General features: G+C 35.0%; 1 protein-coding gene across 4 annotated transcripts in view; it reads left to right on the top strand.

Annotated features, from left to right (window-relative positions):
• Window positions 1–14,309, top strand: part of MRVI1 (murine retrovirus integration site 1 homolog) — a 65,419-nt gene extending 51,110 nt beyond the window's left edge. For all 4 annotated transcript variants that reach the window (XM_032189266.1, XM_032189267.1, XM_032189269.1 and 1 more), the window contains 9 exons: window positions 792–932; window positions 4,012–4,143; window positions 4,895–5,036; window positions 5,736–5,785; window positions 7,560–7,667; window positions 8,139–8,206; window positions 9,956–10,075; window positions 10,995–11,126; window positions 12,186–14,309. In XM_032189266.1, the coding sequence (XP_032045157.1) occupies window positions 792–932; window positions 4,012–4,143; window positions 4,895–5,036; window positions 5,736–5,785; window positions 7,560–7,667; window positions 8,139–8,206; window positions 9,956–10,075; window positions 10,995–11,126; window positions 12,186–12,426 (1,134 nt within the window). In that variant the 3' untranslated portion in view covers window positions 12,427–14,309. The remainder of the gene's footprint in view (window positions 1–791; window positions 933–4,011; window positions 4,144–4,894; window positions 5,037–5,735; window positions 5,786–7,559; window positions 7,668–8,138; window positions 8,207–9,955; window positions 10,076–10,994; window positions 11,127–12,185) is intronic.
• The last annotated feature ends 3,084 nt before the right edge of the window (window positions 14,310–17,393 follow it).

Genomic DNA, 17,393 nt, shown 5'->3' with positions numbered 1-17,393 from the left:
AAAAATTGAAACAGAGCCCAGAAACCACATTAGTTTATTGCCTTTTTTTTTCCATTGGCCAATAGGAGCTTAGGTATGATTTTCAATTGTATTTTGAAGTTAGTTGATGTATTTTTTACTTTGTCAGTTCTAGCCAAGAAATTGTTGTTCATTATCTGGGTGGCTTTGGTTTTTTGTATTTTGCTGCTTTCTTTCTTTTTTGTAATGTACCAGTGAAGAATATTTATTTACATAGGTGCAATCAAATGGAGCTATTGGTGACTCATTCCTCACAAAGTATTAATCCTAAGCAATAAATGCATCTGGTAAAGAAAGAAACGATCTGTAAAAGCGTGGTTTGAGAGAATAGAAATGTTAGCACTTAATCTTTTGCCTTTGGTGGTAGATGTTTATCCCTTAGGTAGAACAATGATAATGGTGAGCTCATCTCTGGATTTCCTCTGCACAGACTATCTGTTTAAAAACCTTGGGGACCCTTGGAGGAAGTCCAGCTAGAAAACAGATTCATAGTGATTCTGATACTTCTGGTAGGCTGCTTCCGTCGTTGTGTTTCTGCTATACTGAACTTCCAGAGAAGCCTTCATGAAAACATTAGTATTTTAGTGGAAGCAAAGAGGAGTGATTTTTTTTTTTTTTAAATCTGCTTTTTAAATATTTTCAGTTTTCTATTTCAATATTTATTTAAGTACTGAAGCTTGTTAAATGTCTTATTTAAAAGTTGTTACTGGAAATTACAGTACAGCAGGACTTATTTAAAAATGCTTTCATTTTTTTTCTTTAAATCCAAATAGAATGTCTTTGTGCAGCTTTCCTTGGCCTTTAGAAATGATAGTTATACCTTGGAATCTAGAATTAATCAAGCAGAGAGAGAGAGAAATCTTACTGAAGAGAATGCTGAGAAGGAACTGGAAAACTTTAAGGCAGCCATTACGGTAAGAAAACAATAAATACTTCTCTGAACTCTAGCACACATTCAAGTGCGCACACATTTGAAATGTGTGACTGTGCTTGCTTATACTCACTGTAAATTCAGCCACAAAACTTCATTCTGTGCTGCTTGAGCTCATTATGTAACCCTCTACAGTTGACAGAGCATTTTCTGCCAGGGTGGGCCACTGTTCCTGAAAGTGCATACAGGATGTTGCCCTGCCCCGCTTCAAATTCTATAAATTTGAGATTCAATTCTTGGAAGAAGCCTGTGACAAAACTACTAACATGCAGAACTGCAATTTGAGCTCAGATTCCTGCTCTCCTGAGCAAGACCATCTTCTTCAGCAGTAACCTTCAGGTGTCTCCCTAGGTGAGATACTGAAATGATCTGAAGCCTGAGTCCAGAGGTTTATGACTTGGAAGATCTTAACTGCAGATAATGGAAGGTGATATAGGAAAGAAAAGAGTGAGAATTGCATAAAGAATACATGCAATCTTAGGAATGGGTTATATTTATTCTTTTTTTCTTTTTTTCTTTTTTTTTGTAACTGAAATGACAAATATATCTCTGAGATGTTAACTTATGTGCTGTGCACAGTTCTGTGCAAAAAAGGAGGAGGTGTATAGATAGCATGCTTCTAACTGAAATAGCACCTTACAAGGAAGTATTGCTATAGCTTTGAAAAATAGTTAGGAGAGTATACATGTATATATATTTTTTTCCATTTACTTTATCAAGAACATCAGGTGAGAAAGGATGCAGTTAACCAAAGTTTGTGTCACCTTTGTGTCACCTGGAATTCCAAATCTGCATGCACGGATCAATTGTTACTGGAAGAAAAAAAAAAAGAAAAAAAAAAGCACTTGGGAATATTTCGTGGATGTTCCTTTTTTTTCCTGTTTAAAGAGCAAACAGAAACAACTTGTAAAATCTTAGGGGTTTATTAATTACAATATTTTGTACACTGACAATTTTTTTCAAGTAATGTAGTGCTCATTCACTGCAAACAACTAGTTATATTTATATAACAACTATTTGTTATATTCAACATGGTAAAGAATCCATAATTAGGCAACAAGGACCATGTTACCAGCACAGGGTAGATGTAATTAGCTTCCACAGAATTACAGAATGGTTGAGGTTGCAAGGGACCTTTGGAGGTCATCTTGTCCAAGACCTGTGCCTGAGCAGGGACACCAACAGCAGGTTGCTCTTGTCCCCTGACCTTGTCCAGGCAACTTTTGAAGATCTCTAAGGACGGAGACTCTACACCCTGTCTGGGCAAACTGTTCCAGTGCTCCATCAACTGCACAGTAAAAGAGTGCTTCCTGATGTTTAGACAGAACCTCCTGTGTTCCAGTTTGTGCCCATTGCCTCTTGTCCAGGCACTGGGCACCATTGAGAACAGCCTGGCTCTGTTGTTTTTGCACCCTCCCTTTAGGTATTTATACACATTGAGAAGGTACCCCTAAGCCGCCTCTTCTTCAGGCTGAGCAGTCCCAACTCGCTGTCTCTCCTCATAGGAGAGGTGCTCCAGTCCCTTGATCATCTTGGTGGCCATCTGAAATGATCAAAGGAATAGAGCACCTCTCCTGTGAGGCTGGTTTCTCTTCTTTATTCAGTTCACAAGCTGCAGTCTGGCTTTTACTAGCTTTTAAAGGTACTTTATAACAAAGTGGCAACTACCATTTTCATATCAAAGCTTTTTTTCTTTACAATGGAATAATCTAACCGACAATTAAATGATGTGGCAGCTCCTGTGTAAGGTGTACCATACTAGATTTGCTTCTATCCAAGTGTGAAGTTAGCTTCATTTCTGTAGGACAGGCACATGTTAAATGTTTTAATGAGCTTGACCAGTATTTAGTGTTTTGTTTTTTGTTTTTTAATCAAACTTGTAATAACTGATGTTTTATTCAAAAACCCAGCTTCAAGAGAAGGTGGATTGATTCGCATGAATTTCAGATTTGCTCAAGGAAATAAGCAATTTACACTTGCCAAGAAACAGTTGAAAATATGAAATCTCTGCATGTTTTCCTCATGCATATATTTTCATATGCCTTCCTGGGTCTTACAGTCAAATTTAGGCTGCAATTTGTTAACACGCTGGCTTCAGTGATAAGGAAATCTAAGAAATTTTTGTCATTGTCCTTGTTGTTGCACCAAATTTATCATTCTCTGAGCTGTGTTCCTACACCAAAGGTTTGCACTACAAATGAGATTTCTTAACTGACTCCGGTTAAAAAAAAAAAGCAAACAAACAAACAAACAAAAAGCACAAAAACAGCACTAAGTCTGTCTGTAAGTCTGAACTGAATTTTATCAGTATTTCTTGTATTAGTCTTTTCTGCAAGTAGAAAATTGATTCAATTCAATTCAAATTCATTCAAGAGATGTTCACTAACGCTTTGGTTAATAAAACATCTAAATTCACTCTTTCTTCACTCATCCCATATGCTTCAGTGCTTTTCAGTATTAAATTTGAGCTATCAGAGTGATAATATTAATCAAGTGCATAAATGTGTGTACTGACAGATGAAAAATTGTTAAGAAATTGCAATTGCCGTTTGAATTACAGGCCATATTGGTTTCTATTACTTTCTTACTTCTTGAATTCTTGACACTCTAATGTCTGATTTATTTTCAATATAGTTAAAGTGTCTTTGATCTGAAAGAATGTAAATTGCCGCCTTAACACCTTGTGCCCAGCAAATAAAATGTTGCAAGTTCAGGAATCACTTTTAAGTAGTACTTAAAATAAGTTTGGTATTTGTAAAGTTCATGAGTAGGTAGTCATGATTCGTAACTGATTTCGAAACAAGAAGTTTTGCAAGTGTGCTTAGCCATTTTTAACCTTGTGCCTGCAATATACAGCAAAGCCCCCTTCTGAGACTGCAGTAGCAGCAGCAGCACTCGCTAGTTTGTCTCTGGTGGCAGAGGTGGTGTTCCTCTTTGTCTAAGAACTCATCCGTGCGTAGTTTTGCCTGGACATGTCTTACTCTGGTTCTGTGACTCAGGCCAGCTCATCTGACCTAAGAGTGGCAAGACATCAGAGCAAGGCTTATGTATTTTCATTTCAGTCTTCAGCTCATTTGTGGCATCACTATGAACACAGAGAAGCTTACCAGAAGCTATTGGAGGATATTGCTGTTCTGCGGCGTTTAGCTGCTAGGCTGTCTAGTCGTGCTGAAATGGTTGGAGCTGTTCGCCAGGTAAGAGCATCCTGGCATTTAACAAATGTATCCTCGCTGTATGTGTTTACTCTCTTTTTTCCCCAGACATAGAGAAGGTTTTATGAGCCCTTTGAATTTTATATGTAATTTTGGGAGATTAAAGACATTTATTATAGTGTCAGAAAAGATACCTTTTCAGTCTGGAAATAGAATTCAAACAAAAGATTACCCATGAAGCTATATAATGTGCACAATAGGAGCATATATATTATTTAGAATTATAGCTGCAGTACAAGAAACATTTTACATCAGTGCAGCAAAAAAAGAAAACTTCTGTGGGTCAAAAAGCTCAGCTAGTTCAATAACCTGTCCTCGGCAATAGCTGCGGTCAGACAACTATGAAAAGCTGTGTTAGTTGTATAGCAAGTATAAGTGACAACGCAGCAATACCCTCCTAGGCTCAAAACTGTTACCTCTGCCAAATGAAGTAACGAAGCTGATGCCAGTGAGACCTTCAAAGGTTTGAAAGCAAGAGCATGTATACCACATAACTGATCATATAGGCACACAGGTAATATATAAATATTTGACAAAATAATTGATGATTTTCTGTGGATATATAATGCGTTTGTGTTCTAATAAACTTAGGAATTTGTAGTGTTTGAGATATCAGTATTCTTCTGAACAATTATTCCAGGTCTAGTCTGGACAGCGGTCATGCACATAAAGGCAAATGGTAAGTTTGAGAAGTGTAGAGGTAACTTGTGTAATCCTCTCCTTTATTCCTTAGGAGAAGCGTATGTCAAAGGCAACAGAGGTAATGATGCAGTATGTGGAAAATCTAAAAAGAACATATGAAAAGGATCATGCTGAGCTAATGGAGTTTAAGAAACTTGCCAATCAGAATTCTAGCAGAAGCTATGGTGCATCTGGTAAAAACAACAACAACAAAGTTTGTCTTGCCTGTGTACAGAGATATATAGTGCTATTAATGATAAGAAGTGATGTATCATGAAACCTCTTTACAGAAGTAGACTTAGAAAACTACAGATATATCAGCTAAAATATGTCATATAAGCAATATTTAATGCTACAGTATGGTAATTTAAAAATCACCGTCACTTATCAAATTCTGATGAGATCCAATAACATTTTTATTGGCCTCTAATATATGTGAAAATGTGCAATGTGCAAAACTTACACGGTTTTAATACAGCTACCTCTGAAATGACAGTTAATAGCAAAATTTTATTACTGCAAAATACTTTTTTTTTCTTTTTTCTTTTTTTTTTTTTTGCTACTTTATCTTTCCTAGCTTGCCAGAACATCAAATATTTTCTTTCAGAAAAACTTACATAAGGAGGCAAATAGTAGGCTTTTCTCTAAAAGTAAGGATAGTAATGGTTATTTTATGTGTGTTGTGAAGTTGATTTTGTTTGTTTGTTTCTGTTTATTTTAAGTTATTATATCTTCTACAGGTGAAATTGAGGCCAGAACTGTATGACAGATAAATATGCAGTCACTACAGATATTGAGTAAATATAGTATGTCTGAGTTTGAAATGCAAGCAAGGGCTCTATTAATATTATTACTCATATATTCTAAGATGATTCTTTCCTGTTTTTATGCAGAAGATGGAGTACCTCGTTCATCTAGATCCATGTCTCTTACTGTTGGAAAGGTATTTCTGCAATACAAAGAAAATTAAGTGAACATTTATGTAGTGAAGTTTCTTTGTCTACATACATTCAATCTTATAGTCTGTGTTCAAAATGTAGTAATGGTTAGTTCTCAATATTATTCATGTAGTCTAGTGTAAATGCTTTGTAATTTTACATGTCTGATTAAGGATGACTCTATGGAATACCAGTAATGCCTGCTGTGAATCATAAAGGGACATATTTAGTTAGGAAGAGTCATATTCCAGGCCACATACTGGTGCTGCAGAAAGTGGCTTAGGTCCTTTGCATTGCTCTAGTTATTCAGTGAAGAAGCAGTACACTGGATCAAACCTTTCTATTTGAGGGATTCCAGGAACATACCATTTTCATTATCTTAATTATGATATCATAGATGTCAATAATATTTTTTTACGTGTGGCTTGTTTTTCAGTTGCCATCAGAATATCTTGTTTGTCTTGGCAAAGCATTGAGAGAGGGGAGATTATTTCAGATTGTTTTAATTTGACCGATTAATAACATTAACAAGACCACCATTTTATTTCTCTGAAACTTCCTGTTGCTGGAGTCCAAGTTTATTTAAAAGCTTCTAAAATAACCAGTTGAGAGACCTAAGTCCTGTTTTGACCATCATGAAACTTAGTCAGAGGCATTACTGAGTCTAGTATTTCTTTTCATATTTTTCTTTTGGTTGCACTTCTTTATATTTAATTTATTCCTAGCACTTCTGAGTGCTGAGCAGGAAGAATTTTCCCTTTTGTTAGGAGTACATTAGGTGTACCTCTGTCATTAATGAATAGGTAAAATTGGTCCTGTCTAGATCCAGGATCGTAGAGTAGGCAATCCCACGTATGTATTTGGTAAACCTGTTGAACTTATTTTTTGTCAAGTTATCTAGAGCAGAATCTTAGAAATGTTTAGAAATATGCAGTAAGATGATGCTGTTAGATGTCATATGTGCTCGTGGTTTTTTTTTGGTTGATTGTTTTTTTACTCAGTGGGATGCATAGATTTCATTACTAGTATAACATAGATAAATTTTTTGGCTTCTTACCGAATGACAGACTTACATGATCTACACTTGAGCTGTACTATATTGTGTAAAGCTAGCATATGTTTATCATATGAAGGATTTCCATGGTCTTTGGGAAATGTAAGCAATGTCATATGATGCTAGATAAATATCTAACAACTCAAGATGAGCGGGGGAAAGCTTTCTTCTTTTGTGGAGGGAATGGATGTTATTGTTTCTGTAATAATGTGTAGTTTTATTAAAAATAAAAACTAAAAAAAAAGAATTATATCCCAGTGAGGACAGCATATCATAACAGGTACATAGCAAGAGAAGAGTATCATATGTAACTACATTATTTTCCGGTCTTATGGTATTTTTCCCAGTATCAGTATGTGTCTGGCTTAACCAAAGATAATAGCCTTTCATGAGAACTGACAGTTTAGAATATGCCTCCTGTGTCACTTATGTTATTGGGCTTTCAGAGTGGAGTAAAAAAATGTGAAGCTTCCCTGTACAGAAGTTTGATTCTCACTAAGCACTTGCCGTGCCAGATAGTACTAGGAAGATAGAAGCACTCATAGATAGGAAGTCTGGGGGATGTTCACAGACCTAACAGCAGTTTACCATAATTTTGCTGTTAACTCTCTTAAATGTCTTCTTGCTGACTTTAACATATTTGACATACCTCTTAACTTTCAAAATCTTTCTTTGGCCTATTTTGTTTCATAACAGAAAAAAAAAAAAAATGTTCTTTGTCCTAGAATATGCCTCGGAGGCGAGTCAGTGTTGCAGTTGTTCCTAAATTTAACTCCTTGAACATTCCTGGTCAGTCACCAACAGCTTCACCTATACCTTCAACACCAACCCTCGTAAGTAAAACCCACAGTTGAAAGGTACAAGGCTTTGTTTAAAATTCCTTTGCACAGGGCCAAGCCATAGTTACTAAAAAATGTAAACCCTTTAATTGGTTAAATTTGACTACGTCCTAACAAATGGGATGGACAAAGATAATTTCTGTTGTGTAAGGGACTATTTTACTGTTTAGTGTTTAGTGATCAAAATATAAGGAAGAAAGAGACTGGATACTTTCTTGGAGGGGAAAAAAAACAACACTGTAGAAGGGAACGCCAGAGAAAAATTGTTATAGTGCTCAAGTCCTGTGTTTATTGTGGGTAGAGGGAGTAATGTGAGATTCTAATTTTGTGATTTCTGTTTAAAGATACCTTGCTGGTAGGTATGGGAGGAAAACCTAAGTAGCACGTTGACTTTGTCATTTTACTGAAGACTCATTTGAAATTGATTCATGGATGTAGCATTTATTGCTCATTTTCAACTTTCAGTCTGAATCACCAAGCAATGGAAGGAGCAATCTAGCATCTACTCCTGTTCTGCCAGCACTTCTAGAGAAGTGAGTTTTCTCTAGGTCGTTTCATTACCTATTGGATCTTAGTATGAAATTAAACTGTTACTGGTATAATTTCAATCTTTCCTGACAGAAATTATACAAAGGCATAAGGTATGGAAATCAGTGGCACACTATTTACTCAAGTAGATTCCAAGGTGTGGTAACCATTTTATCATCGTATGTTTTTTTGTTTGTTTGTTTGTTTTTTTAATGTACAAAGAATTTAGAAGCAGTGTCTCAGAACTAAATCTAGTCTGCTATGATCCAACAGTCATTGCAACTCATCAAGTAAAAGGTGCAGCAGGAAATTATACATTTGAATAGGGCCTACCTTTAGAACTTGGCAAAACTAAGAGTATAACATATAATAAAAAAAAATCCACTTGTGTATATGTATTTCCTGGAATTAATTAATGCTGTACCTAAAGTTGGCCACGAACAACCCTGGGTATGCATGTTCTTAAATTTTACTGTCAGCGTAATTTAAGTTCTTCTGCTCTTGCCTTCTCAACATGTGGCCAGCTGGTAAGAATTTTATTTTGAAATACTATGATATCCAGTGTCATACAGGTTTTGAAATTTACATGAATAAAAAAAAATATAATTAAATTAAGAAGTATAACATCATAATGCTAGATCATCAAAATTTTATAGAAGTTAAAACAATGACTAAATTGAGGAGTAATTATTTTTAGTATACATGTAAATGCAAACATTCAGCTAAATTAAAGAACTAGGATTGAAATTTTAGTACAGCATAGAGATACAAAACATTTCTTTTTTTCCAGGCTGTTAGACAAGCCAGTACCTCAATGTCTATATTTTTCTAGGACCTATAAATTGCAACAAGATCCACAAAGGTGGATGATATGAAAACATGATACTGAGATGAGAACAGAAAGCATATCCAATCTGTTGTAAAAGATCTTTGAAAACTATTACCATTATGGATACAAGTCTTTTTGCATTTGCACACCCTTGTGTGTGTACACTTCATTCTTATCTCTAATCTGTGCAGAAAGCATAAATAAAATTGTCAGGCACCTTTCCAAATACTTAGCTCTTTCAAGAAATGTTGCACATTCTAAGGAAGCTGTTTGCTGATGTTTCAGAAGTAAAACTTAGTAATAAATCAGTGATGTTTTTAAATTATTAATACTATTACTTTGGTGGTTTAGTCTGTTCACAGTGTCACAATACAATATCTGAAATGCTAATTTGAATTAAAGTTTGATAGGATGCTTTAAATATTGTGCAAATTAAAAGTTAAAAGAATTCAGATCACAAGTCAGTATCAGTGCAGGATATTGACTTTCACATACTTTAGATTAGTGCTGACAAAGTAAAAAAAAAAAAAAAAATCTTATGTCTTTGTTTTATCTCTGTACTTTACAAAAGACGAAAATATGCAACAAGTAGGTAAACAAAAGTTATGAACTATGGCAAAATCATTGCCAGTGGTTGTTACAGTTCAACAGAACTCTGCCAGATTTGGATCATCTTTTGAAGCTGTACAGAAATTCTGAAGGAAAAGAAAAAGTATTAATATTTCTTACTGGTTGAATTAAAAAAAAAAAAAAAGTTATAAAACGTCAGATTTTCCTTCATTTTTTCTTCAGAGATCCTTATGGATTGATCATTACAGAATCAGAAATCACATGAACTGAATTGTTTCTATTCAGTAGTATACGCCAAATACAATACATTTCATCAGTGGTGTTTTTGCTTTTTCTGTTTCTTTTGTCTTGGCAGTGGAAAGACTAATGGAGAGCCTGATTGTGAAACCTCAACTGCTACACTAACTCAGAGTGGGTTGGATGAGATCAATCCTGAAACTAAAGCCAAGATAGAAGAGGAAGCATATAACAAAGGGTAGGAATATTTTATGTGAACTAAATCTTAAATATGTGTTACCAGATGTATTTTTTTATAGTGTGATTCTAAATGCTAAATAAGCAACATAATTGATATAAGCTCCAAGAAGATGGTCACAACTAAAGCAGTTTGGGAAGCAACATGAGTGAGCATCACTTGTATCTGCATTGTGGCTGTTCACTTTCATCCATTATTTATGTTAGCCAGTCTGGGGGAGAGCAGTTAGAGATTCTGAGTTAAATGGGTGTTCATATGTTGGTAGTACTCAGATTCATAATAGGACAATCCAAAACAACTTTCTAAAATGCTTATTCTGAAAGGTGTACATGGAAATGAACAAAGAGTAGACATCAACTTTTGCAGTAAAGTCATATTGTTTGTGTGGCAAATTGCTTTTCATGGCATGTTTTGGGGCAGTTAACAACTTTGGCATCTATTGTTTCCAAATGTCAAGCAAAGAACTTAGTACTATGTGTAGGGAGACAGAAGTTTGGATCCCAGTCTGCAGATCCAAAGTCATCTATCTTTTGCATTGATTTCTATCTATTCTCAAAAAAACAAACAAACAAACAAACAAACAAAAAACCACGAGTAGGTGGTCAGAACGATTAAAATAACGATAAGCAGAAATGTTTAACTTACAGCTTTCCTATTGACTGTACCATAGTGCTCTGCTAAGGACTATAACATTTTTTCTTTTGCAAAATAAGGTTTGCTAATAGAACTAAGATAATCCTCTATTAAGGAAGTGTGGCTCTGTGGCATATTCATAGTCTTTAGCTCATCTTTTCTCTTGTTTGAGTGCTGTAGCAACACCGTTCTATTGTACATGACAAAATGTAAAGCTAATTTTTCTTTACATAGGAACATGTTTATATTGCAGGCTAGACTAAGAAAAATTGTTTTTGTATTAAAGCTATCAGGAAGGCTTGAAGAAAACCAAAGAACTTCAGGAATTGAAGGAAGAAGATGAAGAGACACCAAAAGAAAGTCATGATGACCATGAAGAAAGTGAAAATGATGATGAGATAAAAAAACTGAAAAGCAGGTGAGACACTGGTGTGATGTGTCCATACAGTAAGAGCCACTTCGTGGTACCCAACCATGTATGTTTTATGCTATTATTTTAGCATGTTTTCTTCCAGTCTAGGGAAGGATTTTGCAAATAACTAATTTCACAGAATGGCTTATTCCATGTTAGTGAAGTTGGGGAAAAAAAAAATCCACAAGTTTTTTAGATGCTAAAATGCATCTCTCAGTAGACATTCGTTGTCTTATGAAAGTTGTAATTCAGGAATGTGATGCGCCTGTTTGTGTCATATGTCATTCCCAAAAGGTCCTAGCCAGTCTGTTCACCTAAGAATCTTTCAGTACATCTACAAACTGAATGCAGATTAACATGAACTTCTCAGCTATGCTGGACTCAAGGCAGATGCTTGCTCCCTCTAGAATCTCTATAAATGCTGCAGAACATTATGCTGGAGTTAGAATAGCCTGTCTTTCAGCAGAGGGACACATTTATTATATTCATCTGTACACTGCAATTTCCTGCATTTTTAAAAGCAAAGAGACTTCTGCATTACAGAGGAATTGACTACTGGCCAAAGCAAGTAATATGACTAAATCCAAGATACGGTAGGGATCTCTACCTGATCCCAAGGGACTCAGGCCCAGATTATTGTGATTATAAACATCTGTTAATTTGAAATTTCAGCCATGTTCAGAAGGGCAGCCATCTCACTAGTCATGAAACTCTTAGAAGGAGATGTTTAGAATATGTTATAATGTTTAGCTTAATTGAGCAAGCTATGAGCAAGGCAGAATTTAAAATTGTATCAAGCTCTGAGATTTGCCAGTTGACAGGTGGGAGAAATAGAAGCCAAGGTTATGGCTTGATAGCTGTCTACAGTCATCTTGCAAATATCACCCATATTTGAGTATACAGTTACTCTTGAAAGAACTTAAGTTCTTTCTCTTTTCTGGCAAGATACTTGTCTTTGGAAGAGAAGCAATGCACAGTACATCTATGAAACATCTCAAATTTAAAAGCTTAAGGTAATTGATTTGCCTAATATTACTATATAACTGTTTCCTTTTTGTTTTACAGCAGACTTGAAGTCGTCATTAATTATTTATATATTCTGTACCCCAAACTGTGTAAACACTGGAATGTGGTATGGCTGGTAGTGGCTGCGATAATCATTTTTGCTGTGGTGTTGGGAATCTACTATTCATACAACTCTTGTGAGGAAATATCAGAGAGACCTGAAGGCAAAGCCAGCTGTTCTGCTGTTCATCAATATTCATGGTGGAACTCAGGATTCCGACATGAGCAACGCACTGAATAATAAATGAACAACATATATTTATGATACCAGAGAAAGCACTGTATTAGAACACAGTTGTTAAAGGTAGTGCTTAGTCATCTTTATGGTTGGTATATGTCATCTGTTGCACAAGCGAGTTATTCCACCCCAAAGTCTGGGGATACGTTATGAACGTAGCTTGCCAAAATGATAATTTGGTAAAGAATTATGTTTGTTGTCTCAGTGTAAATGACTGATGTGATTAAAGTAATATTGAATCATGATAAGGTTGTGGCAGTAATCAGCAACCAGCAAGAAAAACTTGCACAAGATGTTGACATCTCTCCTATGGTTTTGAAGAAAAATCATTAAAACTATATTTGCAGTCAGTGCTTTACTTTGCAATTCCTGAATTTGTGTTTTGGTCAGGTTTTGTTGTCATTGTTGTTCAAGTATTAATGGCATTTAATTCCTTTGGGTTTTAAAAGTCTAATGTTTTTATTCATTATAATTGGGTAGAAATCAAAGGTCTTCTATGTCATGTTAAAATTATCAGACCACATGCCTTGCTGACACAGTAATTTCATAAGAGGAATTATCTGTATGGCTATTTAAATGGAATACTAAGTACCTCTTATGACATACTTTAAGAATGGGACCACCTCTTTTTTTTGAGTAGGATATACAACAAAGCTTAAAATGAGGTCTAGGTAGTACAGTTGATATTGTCCAATGAATCTTGGAACTTCTGAGGTATCACTGACATGCTTTGTAACAAATTTTGCTACTTATTTGAATAACTGTGTGGTTTATGCCACTCAGTCACTAAACATTACAGCAAAAAAGTAATTATTCAGACAATTAGATGTGTTGCTGAAGTCCAATATACATCAGTCTTGGATATGGAAAATATGTGCAATCTCTCAAAAAAGAAAAAAAAATCTTCAAATCTGTCTGTTATCACAGATTAGGATAATCACAGTAAATGGACCTATTGCTAATATTAAAAATGGATGTCATTTGAGATCTGCGGTAGGAACATAGTTCTGTACACTGCCAAACCATACAGGTGCCTATACGAGTGAGGACATGAAAGTAGTGATGACCATAGAGGTCACTGCATGTTTTAGTTGTAGTAGTTACTTTTCAGATTCTTATGCCAAGTATATAACAGTTTTGATAAACTTTCAAAGCTAAACTACCAGGTCATGACAGATTAATTTTTGCCCCGATATTTCAACAGATTTTTCAACAGTTTTGCCTGTTTGGGAATTGTGAGTTGCTACTGAGGAATATGAAAACCTGCCATTTTTAGACATAAGCAATTTCAAAAGAGTGAAGCCATTATCCTAAAAAAGAAATTCATGCCTAGGACTGAGACCAAAATGTATGTCACTCAAGGTATACCATATGTACCTGCCAAACACCACTTCTGATTGAAGATGAACTATGTTTGTCTTCCAGAGCTGTATGCTTGAATCTAACCACAATATCAAAATCAGTGTGGCACTTAATTGCACTCTTGTGTCTTGAATTCTTTTGGCACGTTCTGACTAACAGGTCTGTTTTATGGACAAATAAGAACTTTATGAAGTACTGTAATTTCAGCTCAGATGCAGATAATGTAGGCTTATTTTCTTTTGGTGTAAACACTGAAACTCAAGCTAACCGTCACAGAAAACAGGTTTCTAACACAATCAGAATTTTAATTCATGTGTCTGGCACTAGTAACAAATGTCCTGCTGGTGAATTTTGTTTTTTGCATCTCTAGCTACATTTTGTTAAAATAAAAATACATGGAGAAAGGGGGGAGGGGAAAGGTAGACCATTACCAACTGTGGGGGGAAAAGGAAGTAAATCCATAAGCAGTTGGTAGGTTTTCTTTTTTATTTTATTTTATTTTGTGTGTCTGTGTATATTAGATATACACACACACACACACACATTTTTGTTTTGTTTTGAGGAGTAAAGTAGAGTGTTTAAGAAAGTTCAAAATGGATAATGGGAAAGTGTCATTTGGTCTGATATTGTAATTGCTAAAGAATAAGACCAAAGAGAGTTTCGTGCAAATTACTTGGTATATGTTTAGAGTATCTAACGATTAAGAACTACTGTGACATTTCATGTACTTCTATTATTTAAAGAAACTTGTCAGTTGCTCTTTCAATTCTTGTTTATTAGAACCAGCTTTCTTAACTTAAAAATCTTTAGAAATTGTGTTGGTAACATAATAAAGCAATAAAAATTCTGGGTAAATAGTCTTGAAGATTCAGAATCTACTATGCCAAAAATTATGGCACATATTTGATTGTGACAGTGGATATGTTAGTGTACTGAGGAAAAATTGTTAACAATGCCTCTAATTTTATTAACTTGCTCTTATTCACTTCTGCACTGATACTGATCCAAAACCCTATTTTAAGTACATGTAGAAAGTTATTGATATCAATAAGACTCTACAACTGCTTAATGTTAGGCATGTGCAAAGTTTCTGTTGGTCAGTGTGTGAACAGAGTCTTCATCCTCTTTTTGGCATTCTGCACATGGGCTTTCATGGACTTGATGCACAAGGGCAAATTTCCGTAAGTAGTTGTACTGATTAGAACTGAATTACTTGCATGTCTAAAGCAAGTGTAACTTAGCCACAAAGTTATTAATTGTTATGGGGAGTGGACAGAAAGAGGCAAGGGATTTCAATGGGGATTAAAAGATGACGATTAAGTTGATGAAAAAAAAATTATATATATATATATATTATTTTTTTATACCTACTTGGAGAAAACTGTCCACTAAAAATAACAGACCACAGTGACTAACACCACATTAAATATTTTTGCTTACATTTCTCAGTTAATTAATGAAGACACCTTTTTTGATAGAAAACTAGGTTCTCTCAACCTTTCTCAATCAAAACCTATTCTAGATGTAGTTTTATCTGTTGAATATTAATTTTATTTATCTGTTTAAAAAAAACAGCAACACGTTTAAAAAAAAAACAACAAAACTTCTGTGTTCAAAGATCACATCAAGATAACAAGAAATAGATTTATTATTTATGCTATTAATATTGAAATAGTTTTCTTGAGGTGCAATATTTATTTTTTTGTTTTAATAAGACACATTGTATTGTTTCTCCTGCACAGCACAGATGTTTCTAGTAAGCAGAATTTTAAAAGAACACTATTTTTGTGTATCATATTTATATTTGTAGCATTGTAAGATTTTGCACCAGTGTGCTGGTATTGTACTGTATAGTATCACATACTTGAGGTTTTTAAATAAAAGTATGGTTTCAAAGTCCTCAGTGTTGCTACCTTAAAGATTTATTTTTCGTATGTGCTCTGTCTGCATATTAATGGCTATCTTTTTCTGAAATGCCAACTGCATAATTCAGTGTCATGTTACACATACCAAAGTTCTTGTTCTTAGTCTTTCAGTTCTTCAGAAAAATGATGTAGAAGAATCAAGCAAACTCCATTTTGAGTGTTTGTAAGCAGGGTCATCCTTGTCATATCCTAAAAATAAATGAGAGGAAACTGAAATATCCTGGAGAGAGTTTAACTCCTGCTTCAGAGAGAGGCTGCAGGTTGCTGAGAAGATGGAAGACTGAAAGGTAAAGGAGACTGGGAGGTTAGGATTCTCTGAGTGGTGTTCTTCTTGGCTTGGGAGGTCTGGGAACCCTGGGATTTGTGGAGAGCTGAACTGCCAGATCAGCAGGAAAGAGTCTGCTCTATTTCTGTGAAGAACATACTTGTGACAGCTGAATCTCTGATGGTCTTTTTCAGGGAGACAAACTTTGGGACAATGACAATCTGGAAAGGAATGTCTGTTACCAGGAAAAAAGACCCTCTTATTTGTATTTTTCACATAAACATATTTTTCTTCTTAACTTCTTTCTATTTCAATTGTTGATGCTTCAGGGTTCCTTTAGAAAGGATTATAGAGAACAGTCTGTTCTCCTCAGCATAAAAGTCTTCTGTTTAGCAATCCTCATCAACTTTTTGAAGCACATAGGTATGAGATGATGGGATTTTCTTTATAGCTTACCATAAATATTTTGGCCAAATGCTTATTAAACACATTGAACAGAAAGCTGTTGTTGTTTTTCACCACAGAAGTTAAGATGAAGACCCATAAACAATTTAGAAACCTTTTGTTAGCTATGCAGTCCAGATGAGTGATCTTCCTCATAGTTTTGCAACAGCTGACAAGTAAAAAGGAAGAAACTGACCAAAAAAAAAAAAATTATTAAGGCTCATTTCATCATTCTAATTTTTTTCTCTCCTAATCTGTATTTTGCTCTAACAAAACCATGTAGAAGGAGCTTGTATTTTTGTTAAGTGTTACCAAGGTGTTCATCTCTTATTTTTCAGCTAAAAATTGCATTAAACATCAAGAATGTTGACAGAGTTTGACTAAAGGAGCTTTGCTGCAATGAGAACAATTGGCATAAAGTGGTAAATCATGACAGGACAATTAGTATGCAACTTTAAAATGTCTTTCTTGAGAAATCCAGCTTTGGAAATAATTTTTCAGGGTAGTGAATATTTAGCAGTTCAAGGTAAGCATGGAGATGGTCAGGTGTTTTACCATTCTCAGTGTTTTACTGTCACAGACCACTAATCTATGAGAGCAGCAGAATAACTGGTAATTTCTCCTACATAATGGATTGAAGTGAATTCATTTAGAACTTGCTTGACAGTCTGATTACAGTACTGCAGATTGTCATGATTCTGTAGAAGCATGTAAGTATAGCACAACAGAGGCAAAATAGAAATTAGAGTAAGAAATTTGTCTCAGATCTCAAGGAGCTTTGCCAACATTCAGTTCCAAACCAGAGCCCAAACACAACAGGATCTTAAATTTCTTTGCTGGTAATAGATACATCATTTCATTAACCACATTATCTGTGGTTTCAATCAGTCTATTGACATAACTGTTTATTGGAACTTCACAGGAAGACAGATGTGATAGGGACAGTGGTGGGAGCCAGTCCCCTAGAGTGTCAC

The sequence above is a fragment of the Aythya fuligula genome, chromosome 5 (assembly GCF_009819795.1).
Source record: "Aythya fuligula isolate bAytFul2 chromosome 5, bAytFul2.pri, whole genome shotgun sequence".
NCBI lineage: Eukaryota > Metazoa > Chordata > Aves > Anseriformes > Anatidae > Aythya > Aythya fuligula.
The sequence above is the reverse complement of the archived record's forward strand: the minus strand, read 5'-3'. Positions and strand labels throughout refer to the sequence as shown.